This window comes from Botrytis cinerea, chromosome 16 (assembly GCF_000143535.2).
Source record: "Botrytis cinerea B05.10 chromosome 16, complete sequence".
In the NCBI taxonomy this organism is placed as follows: domain Eukaryota; kingdom Fungi; phylum Ascomycota; class Leotiomycetes; order Helotiales; family Sclerotiniaceae; genus Botrytis; species Botrytis cinerea.
Genome location: NC_037325.1, coordinates 167,193 through 180,673, shown reverse-complemented (window position 1 = coordinate 180,673; position 13,481 = coordinate 167,193). Strand labels below are relative to the sequence as shown.

General features: G+C 43.0%; 4 protein-coding genes across 8 annotated transcripts; 2 read left to right on the top strand and 2 right to left on the bottom strand.

Moving 5' to 3' along the window:
- The first annotated feature begins 4,446 nt into the window (after positions 1 to 4,446).
- BCIN_16g00280 (hypothetical protein) lies at positions 4,447 to 6,022 on the top strand. 4 transcript variants are annotated; one of them, XM_024697782.1, is made up of 3 exons: positions 4,447 to 5,006; positions 5,089 to 5,438; positions 5,493 to 6,022. In XM_024697782.1, exon 2 carries the CDS (start codon positions 5,100 to 5,102, stop codon positions 5,433 to 5,435), a length of 336 nt encoding a protein of 111 aa, XP_024553597.1. In that variant the 5' UTR covers positions 4,447 to 5,006; positions 5,089 to 5,099; the 3' UTR covers positions 5,436 to 5,438; positions 5,493 to 6,022. The 4 variants fall into 4 exon arrangements, with proteins under 4 accessions (XP_024553597.1, XP_024553599.1, XP_024553598.1 ...); XM_024697784.1 differs by having other exon boundaries at positions 5,089 to 6,022; XM_024697783.1 differs by having other exon boundaries at positions 4,447 to 5,438.
- Positions 6,023 to 6,138: 116 nt separating this feature from the next.
- Positions 6,139 to 7,645, bottom strand: BCIN_16g00270 (hypothetical protein). The gene is made up of 3 exons (XM_024697780.1): positions 7,285 to 7,645; positions 7,076 to 7,227; positions 6,139 to 6,960 (listed from the first exon to the last, which is right to left on the bottom strand). Exons 1-3 carry the CDS (start codon positions 7,339 to 7,341, stop codon positions 6,663 to 6,665), a joined length of 507 nt encoding a protein of 168 aa, XP_024553596.1. The 5' UTR covers positions 7,342 to 7,645; the 3' UTR covers positions 6,139 to 6,662.
- Positions 7,646 to 7,714: 69 nt separating this feature from the next.
- On the top strand, positions 7,715 to 10,842 carry BCIN_16g00260 (hypothetical protein). Of its 2 annotated transcripts, XM_024697778.1 has the most exons (2): positions 7,715 to 9,444; positions 9,509 to 10,842. In XM_024697778.1, the coding sequence occupies exons 1-2, from the start codon at positions 8,922 to 8,924 to the stop codon at positions 10,555 to 10,557; spliced, it is 1,572 nt and encodes a 523-aa protein (XP_024553595.1). In that variant the 5' UTR covers positions 7,715 to 8,921; the 3' UTR covers positions 10,558 to 10,842. The 2 variants fall into 2 exon arrangements, with proteins under 2 accessions (XP_024553595.1, XP_024553594.1); XM_024697779.1 differs by having other exon boundaries at positions 7,715 to 10,842.
- Positions 10,843 to 11,651: 809 nt separating this feature from the next.
- Positions 11,652 to 13,309, bottom strand: BCIN_16g00250 (hypothetical protein). Its single transcript, XM_001555064.2, has 3 exons — positions 13,099 to 13,309; positions 12,530 to 13,037; positions 11,652 to 12,470 (listed from the first exon to the last, which is right to left on the bottom strand). The coding sequence occupies exons 1-3, from the start codon at positions 13,122 to 13,124 to the stop codon at positions 11,970 to 11,972; spliced, it is 1,035 nt and encodes a 344-aa protein (XP_001555114.2). The 5' UTR covers positions 13,125 to 13,309; the 3' UTR covers positions 11,652 to 11,969.
- Between the last annotated feature and the right edge of the window lie 172 nt (positions 13,310 to 13,481).

The following is a 13,481-nucleotide window of genomic DNA, read 5'->3' as shown; positions in this document are numbered from 1 at the left end:
GACCCCAACACGACCTTCTATTTTCACACTACACGTCCCTCCGCCTCTCATCTTCCAAAATCCAACACCTCTGGCAACACCAAAAAGCAACAATCAACCACACCACAACTCCCCTTCGCGTCCCATAAACCGACCTTCCTCGCTCTCCAGAGCCGCAGTCATTTTCCTTCCACCTTCTGTCCCCACATGTGCCATATTCGGTAACTAACAACCCTATGAACTAGACCGACCTGCCGACCCGCCAGCACACCTTCATCTCACCAGCAAACCACAACCAACCAGCTCCTCTTTATCAGCCCTGCTTACAACTTTGTCGCACTATCACCAAAACAACTCTATCTCCGACCATCTATCATGCCCCGTGCGTGCAAATCATGGATTGTTAGGTACAAAGTAGGTACCATGTTCTACTATAACGTGTATATCATATCCCCATACATATTTTTCATGTAAGGTGGAGGCGTGTACATGCTGTCAAGCTACCATACGTAGGTACAGTACATCATACTCGTGTCATTATGGGGCATGCAACTCAAATGACAGGGCAATCCACTTATCTAACCCAAGATCTTTTGTGTCGTTGAAGTCATCGCAAACTTCAATAAAATCTAGTGTGCATACATAGTACAATGATCAATAGATCAATCAGTAAGTAAGGCGTTCTTGTGATGATTGACGATAGTGACCCGAGTACAATACAATGCAGTCAATTTTCAATCGCTCAAACAATCGGTCAAGTAATCATCGATCTTATTTGCGATTTTTGTCCTAACCCACCTGCCTCAAAATTTCAATCCGAACCTTCCCAACAACTTCCCCGTCATCCCAAAAATGCTCAACGCTTCGGAAGCGACCTCTCACCTCACTACTCATGCAACTAACCTTCTCTCTCTCTCTCTATTCTCCGTCCAATACATCTACACAACACCAATCAATCAATCATTGTAAGGCGACAAGTCAACTCCTTTTAAACTTTCCAAGGCCCCGACCACAAGGTCTGGTCTCGACCCCATCCATCACGGCACCACCACTTCCTCACCCAACCAAAATCTCCGTAGTCCACATACTTGCCACCGGTTCCGCATCGGCCCGAGTTTAGCATCGCAGGTTATGTTTGCAAAACTATTCATTCCCAGAAATCAACCGGTGCGTGCTAACTCCTAACTAAACTTTTCACGCCTCATATTTATTTCTCCTAGACCGTATTGTAGACCCAAAATTGTCCCGCATTTACTTACATGTTTGATACACGATACTTTTCATCGTGACAACTCGATCCGAGGTCTTGTATACCAAGGCGCAGAGATACATGTGCATCTATCTAGTATCTATCTACCCACCTCTCTATCTGAATCTTACCAATTTTTTGCGAGTCAGTCATACAGAAATCATTGACCAAGCAAATCACACCGATGCTAACGCACTGTAACTCCATTCTGACAAATGTAAGGTGTCCATAATTTACTCACCTATCTATCCATAGGCTACTTGATCAATTGGTCTATCCATCGGCCAAAGAAATCATGCCCGAACATCCAAGATCCGCACACCTACATTCTGCGTGTGTTGAATATATTACTATTATCAAAAGGTGGTGTCGTAGTGCATGCATAGAATGCCCGTCCGTTATGATGTCGTGGTTCTAGCTTTCCAGTAGTTTGCACATCAAATGTGAAGATCAAAAGGCAGACTTGATCCGACATGTAGCGACCCCAAATATGACCAACATATGCAATGTAGCTTGCTGCACACGTTGAGTGAATGACACCCTATCTCATATTGTTTATTTGCTAGTATCTATTTCTGATTTCACATACACACCTCTACACATTCTTCACTCTGAATCTCAGCTCGTAAACTCGGTCTACCATGTCATGACAGATATACAGGACGCGTAGGAGGCTAACTCAAGCATTGATTCGAGAAGCAAGCAAGCATCCATTCGCACGTTGCAAGTTATCTGACCACCAAAAAAAAAAAACTAATTGCAATCAAGTAAGCACTATCACGCATAATACCTTCGCTGCTTAATTAACTAGCTTGTTCATTGACCTATAGAATCATGTTTACTAGAGTCCTCCATACAGAAACTCTCACAGCTAATAACTTAGAAACCGCCTCTCCCGCGAAGCTCCGTCCAATCAAATTCTTCAATTCGCCTCATGCCCAGCTTTTCCCGGTATAGAATACCAATCGAGTTCATTGGAACTCTTATATGTAAGCCAATTGGTCGGTTTGATTCGTCCCTTACTGTAATTCCGCATCACCAATTCAACACATGATTCATTTCAGTCCCGAAAGTAAGGTCAGTAATTTTCGCGCTTTTATCGTCGCGCGCCAATTTTTGTGACCTTCGAAGAATTAGAGAAAATTTGATTTGTGGGCACCGGAATGTCGCCAATGCTGATTCCCATTCTATTGATGTTTATTGTTTCTTGGGGGCGCAGAAATTAAATTTCTCGCTTGTGGACCCATTGAGAGGCCGCTGTTATTGTTAAATTTATCGTCCGTGAGGATAGGGGGCCAAAAAGAAGCTTCAATAGACGTGAACGCCGAAACAAGCCAATTCTTTCGCCATCAGCAATATAACTCATAAGTTAGATCATCTCATCATGCATAGTTACACTGAGCTGGCTTTCAATGATCCTAGAATCTGCTTGATTTCATCACTTTAAACGAGTTCAGCTGGCTTTTGACTCCCAACCCCTCGTTTTGATCTGATCGATGTGCCATAAATGGATAACGCATTCAAACAAAATAATCGTCAAATAGAAACTGGATCGCTGGAATGCCTTTCCCCCTTACATTCCCCAGGCAGAAAGAAGAAATTGCTCATTAACAGAAAGTTGCTGATATCATATAAAAATGACACATGAGATTGGCATAAAACCATATGAACTTCGACGTAGAGAATCCCTGATCCACGCAAGTACAACGTAAAGTAAGGCAAACCAAAAAAAAAACGGCCACTTAGCTTCCATCCTATGTTTGTGATGTTTGTGTATCTAGCTTAACTATGGACAGGCTGCTACCTGCCATGCAGACACGACAGAAATACTAGATATCTTTCGCCCCCCCCCAAGATGCACATCCGATCTTTAGAATCACATAACTTTAGTGTGATGACTCCATTGCATTAGTATTTGCCACCGTTACAACGAACGATTGCGCTGAACTGCCTTGTCCTTGAAGCCCCATAATATCGTCTTTCACAATCTGAATGCTGACCATACTGATATGGACCGTCAGAGACTAAAGGAAAGCAAGAAAGATGATCATCATCTGCATCATCGGGTCTTTCCTCGAATGACCATTCAGGGGTAATCTGAAGGATTTACGGCGAATTACTACTCCCATTGGGAGAGGAAAAACTAAGTTTGAAGACCGCAAGCGATTGAAAAGTGAGGCCGCATATTCCAGCTAGAATATGACAGAATTATTCTCCGGCGGAAAAATGCGAGAGAAAATAAAGAAGGTGGTGTGTAAACTTGAGAAAGTGCTAATTGCAGCCCGACAAAGCCGTAGTTTGAGAACCTCGATATTGTAATCTAGTTGCGACGTGCTCGGCCAAACCTAGGTCGCCACGTCAGTGACCATCCGAAGCCCTTCATTGGAACCATTTCTCTCCAAACTAGGTGCGTGGTGCATCGTGTTAACCAACAGCTTAGCGAAAAATTTGTAGGTGTGAGATGCACCGCGAGTGGCGAGAATTCGTAACATCTTCTAGCTAAGCAGATCGGGGTATGCTGGTTTGCAAACGCATTGTATGGATGATCCTTTGCTTCAAGGCTTTGTCCGTATCTGACAACACATTGATTTCTGACCACCTTGATCTCGGCAAGACGGAACGGTCTCTCAAGTCAATATGCATATCGAGGCCGTCTTCTGCACAATCTGCGGCCATGTCAATGTTGCAGAAAACAGAACAAGCATTCCAGGTGGCTTGCAATCACCAGACTGTAAGAATATGTCCTGTTATCAAACACCCCTTTCAGGCAGATATGGCTCGATGCAAATCCGGCCAGAAAGCGGGGAGTTGTCAACATGTGACAATATCTCAAAACGAGATATGCTGGATTAAACGTCTCGATACCAAGGATATAGATTAGAGAAAGAAAGAGAAGGAAAAATAATAGCCAATAGTAGTCTATTACCACAGCCATTCTATGATAATGATGAAGATCGGCCGACCATCATTTGTGATTAGACTCCGGTTGGTTTGGAATAAGAAGCGGCCGGCAATTGTGTGATAGGGTTTGGTCGATATCTCTCCACAAAGAAGGTTGTTACGGTCCGTCCTTGGGTCTAGCGGGTCTCTCGTTGCAAGCAGAAAACGGATGATCCAGTAATCAGGAAGAAGATTTGTGGCAATCAGTAAAACCAAGAAAATGACGGGATAGGAAATTCATAACGTGATTCCCATAGCGTAAACTTCTACACTCGGCAGGGGGGGGGGCACACGATGTTGCAATGGACCGTTATTACCAATGCAGAAATTCTAACATGATGAAGTGTCCACCCTGTCGAGACGAGAGAGGTAACTGAACGCGAGAGAACTTGAACCAAGCATCGGCAGAGGGGAGGAATACGATAGGTGCCAGTTCTTCTGGCAATCGAGCCAAGGATGTGATTAGTTGCATGTACGTCTTGGTGAGAAAGGCACACAGATATGCACTTCGTTTGTTGGCTCGAATGGAAGTGTGGGAAACTCGACGGGGCTAGTAGACAAACACGCTGCAAGGCTGGGAGGACTGTGACGGCGTTGTTGTTCGGACCATAAACAGTGCTGTCCAAATCGTGTATAAATACTCCTCTTGGTTTCCCCAAAGGTCGAATAACATCCATCATCAACACCATCCTTCAAAGCATCTCAACAAAAGATCTATCAACTCTTTCTTGATCCTAAAGTGTCATCGCCATCCAGTATAACAACCTCACTCGAGATATCATCAGACGTCGTCTCTGATCTCAAACATCCTATCCATAACATATCTGTACTTCGACCAGTAAGTTCGAGCCATAAAGCCTTGTCGCGTTTCATATGAAGTATTGCAGAGAACCAAGGCTAATATGAATGGTTACACATAGCTCCCATCAACATGTGTTTCTTCGACCAGTGCCAATTCGTCTGTGGTGACTACAAGTGGGGCCACTTTCGACAACATTGTGCCAAAGAATACCGTACGGGCGAGACCTGCGGCATGAAGTTGGTCATGACCACATACCAGAGTCATGAGAAGTGCAAGATTTGCACGAAGATCGAAACAAAATGGGGCCGTATCCAGAAGGAGCAGGAGCGTGTACTTCGATGGAAGAAGGAAAACGGAAAGAGTCGCCAACACTCAATCGAGGCGTCAGAGGAGAAGATCCGGGATCTGCAACAAGAGGTCAATAATCTCGAATGGCAACGCTCGCAGAATGCTATGGAGTTGTGAAAGGTAAGAGACCAATCGCTTGTTTGAGTGATGATATTTTATGCTAATTCTTCTCAGTGAAACTTTCCACATGACACGATAGTACAGAACTAGCGAACTATTTTGTCGCGTTTCGAACTTTTTTTTTTTTCCATAGGGTTGTCTTTCTTTTGATGGAGTGAAATGATGGAACGGAAGAGTGGTCTTTCATTTAAGGATGTTTTGGAAATGATTGGTTTCTGGAGACAGATGAAGGAATTGTTCTGGAATTAGATAGTCTCACGACTTAACGATGAAACGATCATTTGAATAAGTCCCTTGAAATTGCCAATAAGTTGCCAATGACTTGTGGATATGATTGTATTCTGTCAATGGAACCGACAATCTGGTCAAATTTTGAGGGGGCCATTTGATGCTGACCGGGCGCTTAGATGAAGAAATTGGGCGGCTCGGGAAATTAATGCATGCAAGCTAAATGCAAGCTTCCATGAACTGTCGGGGAACTGAGGCACCATCCGAAATCATAAAAGGCGATCATATCAAAAGATTTGCCGGAGAATTTGGCCGTCGATGATGATCAATTTCCTTGCGATAATGAAAAGATCCCATTTGAATGTCCCTTGTTGTGGGTCGCGATATATATATATATGTACGTATCGAAGTATCGTTCTGTAGGTACGTGTCGTGATGCTGTGTAAAAGTTTTCCTATTGCAATTAGCCTAATGTGCATACTCAACCATACGCCTGATCGGCAAATTTATCATCACTGAACAGTTTTCTTCAAGAAGAGGTTGAAATAAAGATACGGATAACAAATGTATATATGGTAAGAAGAAAGGAAAGAAGTCGAGAAACGCTTTCCAAAAGAAAAAATCTTCAACAGGATCCTCCCTTCCCTTTATGAATTTCAGACTGAATGAACTTGAATGTAGTAGTAAATTGTAACGTGGCTAATCCTCAATGGATATCTGTGCAGCCTGACTGCAGAGCATGAGAAAGAGACGTGATAGGCTCTGATTCATGATCAAGTAACCAGTAGGCAGGCGCTTTTGACAAAGGAAATGCTTGAATGATACAACGCATAGTCAAATTACGCTTAGCTGGTCCAGTCAGAAGTCGATTCCCGATACTCCTCCAGGGAAATTGCGGCAGCATGATGGGCCGTGGTATGAGGATATTGTAACGACCTTCCCAACTCCAATACGCCGTGGAACACAAAGATGCCCGTATAAGTTCGAATCCATGTTCTACTCCATGGTCGACTCTGCATCTGCAAACCCTCCTAATAATGGTCCTACGTCTTCTGATTTGACCGGCTTGTACTTCTTCATTTCCTCCACATCTTCATCATCCGATGCCCAACCATCGGAAATTGGGTGGGTACCTTCGACGGGGGTTTGTTTTGTATTGCTCGATCCGTCCTGTGATGGCATCTTGGCTAGAACTTCTTGATACCGCAATAGTCTTGCGTCTTGACCATTGTACATGGTGACGGGTGCTCGAGGGACATTTTGGGGGACCATAGCGAAGATATCAACGAGATGACTGGCACAAATGTTAGTTAGAAGAGCCATCAATGCGATCGAATAGTTGGTTGCGCGATGTGTAGTTTAGGGGTTGAGGGGTGTCGATATGGAAGAAACGTTTGGAGCGTACATACTTGGACGTTTGCGCTACGACCTTTTGCAAGGCCTCCGTCTCCCTTTGAACTTCTTGTGGATCTGCTTGAATGGCATTTGAATCTTGGTTTCCGAAACTGCCGTAATGATGAGAATGTGCATCGTTTTCAAATAATAATCTTTGATCTTCACCCTATTCGCAAGGTCGTCAGCGACGGCTTTATTTTGTATACAACAGGGGAAATCAAACCTCATCCGACGAATCACGATTGCGTTCCAGCCCAAGACAAGATGAACAATTACCCATGGTTTCTACCCTCTCTGTCTCTCTATCTTCTGTCCTGTCTATCTTCCAACGACTCAGGGATAAATTGATCCCATACACAACACCAACTGTACTACCTACAATCAACCATCGACAGACCAACTTTAGGGATCAGAACTCCTGAGGATCGCTAATATCCAGATACGCGACGGATGTACTGGATTTTGATTGTCTTTGCGAAAGCAAGGTGATGTTGATAAAATTATTCAAAGAAAGCATTTCTTAACTTTTTGGGAGGAGAAGGATGTTTCGATAAGAAAGTTGATTATGATGGAGATCCAACTTCCCGGCTAAATTACGGTTAGACACTTTTAGTAATTGGGTAGCCTTCAAGGTACTAGCAAGTAAGCTGACTGAGCAACCAAATATATGTAATCGTCACTCGCTCCATTGTCACTACAAACAAACCTCACATGTATATATTGTTAACCTCACTTCCAAAGCCGCCCCTTTCTCATTCCGATTACTGATATAATATATACGGTAATAGATGCTCAAAGTTCAACAATGACGCTCCGCTGCCATGGACGCTTTTTCGCTTCGCTCTGGGAGAGCAATTCTTTCCATCTTCACCAGTTCCATGTATTTACATAGTAAACTTGAATAGGGCCTCCTTCGTTTCTTTAAGCGATCTAACAGGAGTGAAGCGCGAAGACCTCCACGGCAGTGACACGGCGGAGCGTCACCAATCCGTTTTCCCTGGCTTGGCTTTCCTTTCCTCTCCTCGTTCAATGTGTTGAGTCAATTTACAGGTATTTGACTCATCATCCCTTTGTTGGACTGTTTTAACATCCTTCGATTGACATCCCCTCCCCCCTTTCCCTGGGAACAACTTCACGTTCTTTCACCGGGAACATAGGGTTGTGCATGCTCTTAACAGTATCATAATATCTCGAAGTGTGTTCTAGTTTCTTGGATACTCTATCGCCTCGTCAAAATGTTACTGCTCCGTACACCCGCTGATCTACAATTTGATTGCTGCTTCCACGCAAATTTCTTCCACACAAGGAAATTCAGCATAATCCGAAGATTGGACTACAACCACTTTCGTCATCTATTGCTGCTGTAATACTCGGAAGAAACAGAATTCTTGGAAATGTCATTAGACTGCTTCTGCTGTTCTGATACCCTCGATGCTTTTGTTACTTGAGGAAATCTTATCCCTTGCTTAGTGATACCCTCGCCCTGCAAAACCCCTTCATGAAGGTATCGACCTTGCCTGAATGTACTGGATCTTTGCATCTTTTCAGTTGTACGACAATCTTCTCCCTTATTTTCAATTTTTGAACACCTGCAAGGCAATACAATATATTGATTGACAATCACTCTGTCTCCAATGTCCTAACACATCACCCTTGGTGTGTCTTGACATTAATAAGAGAGTATTTTCTCTTTCTCTGGATACTTTCATTAGCTGGGTCATCTTATCATCACGTTCATTCATTTACTTCTCCTTTTCGATTACGACGGTCTTCATTCCTTCGTCCGTTGTTCTAATTTTTTTTCTATATCGATAAGTTTTAAACGCCATCTTATAATACTCTACATCCCTACGACCTAAGATGTTTCGAAGTCGAAACTTAGCTGCTCTAGCAGTGCTCGCCCTGTCCGGATCGTCTCTTAGTAAACCGGTTGCAGGCGGATCATGGGTTGGTGAGACTTGTGTCTGCCCACCTTCCGATTGTCCGCCGGTTGTCACCTCCTACACTACCATCACGGCTACTCCTGTTTACACTTTCACTGTCACAAAAACTATTAGTCATGAAGTAACCCCCCCAGCAAACACAACTCCCGGTCCAAGTACTGGTCCAGCAGGGCTACCATCTTCACCGATTGTTATTCATACACCTTCCACCACTGCCCCGCTGGAAACGACCGTCAAGACAACTACCATCTCTGGCTCTAAGATTGTTGTCACCAGTACTATCACACCAATTCAAACTCCACCGCAGAGTACCATACCTTGTGAAACGATCACTCAAACCATCACAACTTCAGGAACTGTCGTTGTAATAACCACCACTATCACGCCTAGTCAACCTCCTGTCCAGACTGCAGTAGTTGGTACTCCAATAATTACAACTGGTATTTTAATTTATTTGGTTCTTCACACCTATTTTATCACAAGATCTAACCTGCCCAATTCTAGTGCCTGGATTTACTATCATAACCACTATACCTGGCACGATCATCACTTCAAGCATTCCTGGATCAGTCGTTGTCATCACAAAGACTATCTCGCCAACTACCGAAACCACTGTCATTCCTTGTGATTCGACCCTCACACTAACTCAGACGGGGACAGTGATCAAAACAACTTGTCCTGTGTCTACAATCACATTAACAGAATCTGGACACATTGTAACTTCCACATATCAACCGTCAACCCTATACGTGACTTATTCATCGAATATCTACACCACTGTTGTGACAGCTACAACGATCACGAAAACTATTTCAGTAAGCACACTGACGATCACCAAGACTGGTGAAATTGTTCAAACCACTGTTCCGGGGTCTACCTCCATTATCACAATCCCCGGATCTGTCATAACTTCAACCGTCACGCCCATTTCAGCAACTACAACTTTGCCTTCATCAACTTGTCAATACGACCCATGCCTCAAACAAATGCTAGAATCCTCAGCCGTTACTCCGTTCTGCGCTACCTATACAGCAACTGTTCACACGATTCCAATTTCACTTCCAGCCTGTGTCTCTGAATGTGACACTGCACCAGGTGCTCTCTCATCTGCTTGCTCATGTTTAGTCGGTCAATATACCCCTGTCATCATCACAACTTCCTCAACGATCTTCGACCCATCATTCACGCCCACAGCTTCCTCGAAGTCTCCATGCAAACACTGTACAGAGGTTCTCACCATTCCCCAACCCTCTATAACCCCGTCGAATGGAATTTGTTCGACCGGCCTGATTGTCTCTACAATAACTACAACTACTACGTTCATCCAAGTTCTTACAACGACAAGTAGTATTCCAGTCTCGCCGCCAACGACTCATATTTCTAGCTCCGTAGGCTTTTCCGATGATACATCCTCAACGGGGACGTTTTTTCCTGCCACTTCTTCCACTGTTGTCCTTTCTTTATCTGCCGCTCAATCGGCATCGATTGCTCCTTCTTCCTCTGCGCAGAGAACTGGCTCATCATCTTCTTCCTCCAGGGTCGCGTTGTGGTAGACCCAAAGTTTATCGACCAAAGAGTGATCCAAACAACAAGGTATGGGCGGGGGGAGGCCTAAAACAAGGGGTCGAATCCTTGTTTGGACACGAATCTGATATAGTGCAATGTTTCAAAGTCATCTTTCTTATTTATTTTTATCTTATGATGTTGCATTCGTTTTAATTCAAATCTGGTATTCTCAGGTATGAAACGGTGGAAATCGTGTGTTATGATTGTGGTGGGAATTGGCATAGATAAATATGATTAGATTAATTTTAATATCTGTTTTTTTCTTGGATTCATGTTTCTTGATTTAATGTTGATGTGTCTCACTTTTTATTCTGAGTCTAACAAATCCTTCTTCATATGCCCCAAGTCTGTGATTTTGTCCAAACTCATTCTCCTCTTAAAGGCCGAGCATAGTGGGAGGATATCCAGGGGGATCTATGTACCTAAGAAGCGATTTGAGCAATACTCTAGTTTATATTGGGCTAGGACGAGATGATGGCTATTTTCAGGATTATCCCTGGGATGGTTCTATTGATGGCGATCAACAGATTGTACGCGGATAAGTGCAGAATAAGTGAGCTGAAAACACCAGCTTGGTTACCGTCGGTCATATAGATCAAGTGTCTTATTTAGCGTTTCTGCTTTTCGACTTTCTGACTTTGCAATCTTTTTCGGGGGGTTTTTTATGTACAAAAACAAAGGCTCTTAATTAAGTTTTTATAATATAATATACTAAAGAATATTTTTCATTTTCCTTTTCTCATTTTTTTTAAGAAAAAAAATATCTTATCATTCTAATCATTCTAATCATTCTAATCATTCTAATCATTCTAATCATTCTAATCATTCTAATCATTCTAATCATTCTAATCATTCTAATCATTCTAATCATTCTAATCATTCTAATCATTTATTATTAATCAAGATCGATAATTGAAAAGTTGAAAATTTGAATAAGACACTTTATTTATATAGCCGATCGTACTTGGTTGGGGTATTTCCAGGATATTTGTTAAAGTATGGTTCACGTGGGTGCTAGAGCAGGGGGAGCTAGCCTTAATTAGCAATAGTAAAAGCTCTGGCTTATATCAGAGCTCTTCTCTCATAGCTAGCTTCATTACACTTAATAGAATTGATCTCCGAATGCCCTCATATTTTACCCTACGCTTCCCGCTGTACCCTGTAAAGAGTCGTATTTAAAACAATACTATCTAATTTGCTCGGGTTGCAGAATGAAATTTCTCAAAGCTGGCTCTCAAATCTCTCTTCTTGCTATTGCATGACTGTCTTGGGGGTCGTTTTCAAATCGCAAATCATTTTAACTATTAGAAAAGCATATAGAAAAATTAGTTCTGATTGTGATTGTTGGTAGAGATCTAATTCTTAAATCAACAGGGGTGCACACAGCCCGAACACCCACTCAATAGCCCATCACAGCCTTTGGAACATAAGGCTCCTCCAAATATTTGCTTTCCTCGTCGGTAAGTTGAACACTTAAAGCTTTCAAACTGTCGTCCACCTGTTGTTTGTTGTATAATCCACAGACAGGCGCCATTCCTCCCTTCTTTATAATCCAAGCAGTGGCAACGATGGCCATGCTGACACCCCTCTTTTCAGCCAACTCTTCTACTCTTCGTACAATTTCTTGATCAGCCTCAAGATTCTTGCCACGGAAAAGCAGCTTCAAGAAGACATCACTCTTCTCACGTTCATCGCTGCGATCTTCCCAGGAGTGAGCGAGTACACCGGCGGCGAGTGGCGACCAAGGAAAGAGGCCAATACTAGCTTCCTTGCAGTATGCGTTCATCTCGCGCTCTTCTTCGCGGTAGAGCAGATTGTAGAAGCCTTGCATTGAGATGAACTTATGCCAGTTGTGTTTTTCGGCTACGTTTTGCGCCATTTGAAATTCCCAGGCTGCCATCTACAACAACCGCATTAGTCAAATTTGTTTTAGTGATCTGAGGACTGGAGTAGACTCACAGAGCTACCACCTATATATCTAGCTTTCCCACTCTCGACAATATCATTTAAGGCTTTCATAATTTCTTCGAATGATACCTCTCGATCAAGACGGTGAGTTTGGAGAACATCAATATAAGTACCGAGGCGGGCAATACTGGCGTCCACAGCGTCGAAAATGTGCTTTCTGGAGAGTCCAACTTGATTTACTTGAACATCATCATTTATTCCTTGACCAGCGGCATCAACTGCTCCTCTCTCAGGGTTGACGAAATGAAACACCTTGGTCATGATGACAACCTTGTTCCGAGGGATACTGTACTCTTTCAAGAAGGCGCCAAGAATCTCCTCTGAGCGACCATTGGAGTACGTATCGGCGACATCAAATGTGTTGATACCAGAATCATATGCATGCTTGAGGATAGGGAATGCCTCTTCTTGATTCAAGACCCAGGGTTGCCAGTTCTTGTCGCCATAGGTCATACAGCCAATTATGATCTTGGAGACTTTGAGACCGGAGCTTCCAACCCTACAAGAGACGTTAGCTTCTGTCTGGACATTGATCCGGTGTGTAATGAGCTTGAGCATACCTCATGTATTGCATTTTGGTGGACATGACTAATACTGCTGAAGTGGTGTTAAATGGATGATATTATGTGCAATGAAACAATGGGTTTAATTGAACTTGATTTTGTGTGTCTTGCGTGATATCAACAGTTTATATATTGAGAGACTTAAAGTAGAATAAACCTTTGGATGTTGGGAGTTACTTGATCTACTTTTATATCTCTTCCTTAACTCCTGAGCGCAGGATGAGATTTTCCTACGCTACGATCTTAGGAGATACACCCGCCGAAAAAAAGATGCTCAATTAGGCAATTTTACCGTAAGCAACCCACATCATTAGCTCGACACTATATTGCTTCACTTCCAATTAGCTATTGTCACGACAGAACGTCCGCAAGACTAAAAA

Coding starts and splice junctions, on each gene's coding strand:
- BCIN_16g00270 (XM_024697780.1), bottom strand. CDS start 7,341: ATGGGTAATTGTTCATCTTGTCTTGGGCTGGAACGCAATCGTGATTCG. Junction 7,228..7,284: donor ATCGTGATTCGTCGGATGAG/GTTTGATTTCCC, acceptor CCTTGCGAATAG/GGTGAAGATCAAAGATTATT. Junction 6,961..7,075: donor GTCGTAGCGCAAACGTCCAA/GTATGTACGCTC, acceptor CATTTGTGCCAG/TCATCTCGTTGATATCTTCG.
- BCIN_16g00250 (XM_001555064.2), bottom strand. CDS start 13,124: ATGTCCACCAAAATGCAATACATGAG. Junction 13,038..13,098: donor ACCAAAATGCAATACATGAG/GTATGCTCAAGC, acceptor CGTCTCTTGTAG/GGTTGGAAGCTCCGGTCTCA. Junction 12,471..12,529: donor GATATATAGGTGGTAGCTCT/GTGAGTCTACTC, acceptor CGGTTGTTGTAG/ATGGCAGCCTGGGAATTTCA.
- BCIN_16g00280 (XM_024697782.1), top strand. CDS start 5,100: ATGTGTTTCTTCGACCAGTGCCAATTCGTCTGTGGTGACTACAAGTGG.
- BCIN_16g00260 (XM_024697778.1), top strand. CDS start 8,922: ATGTTTCGAAGTCGAAACTTAGCTGCTCTAGCAGTGCTCGCCCTGTCC. Junction 9,445..9,508: donor TACTCCAATAATTACAACTG/GTATTTTAATTT, acceptor GCCCAATTCTAG/TGCCTGGATTTACTATCATA.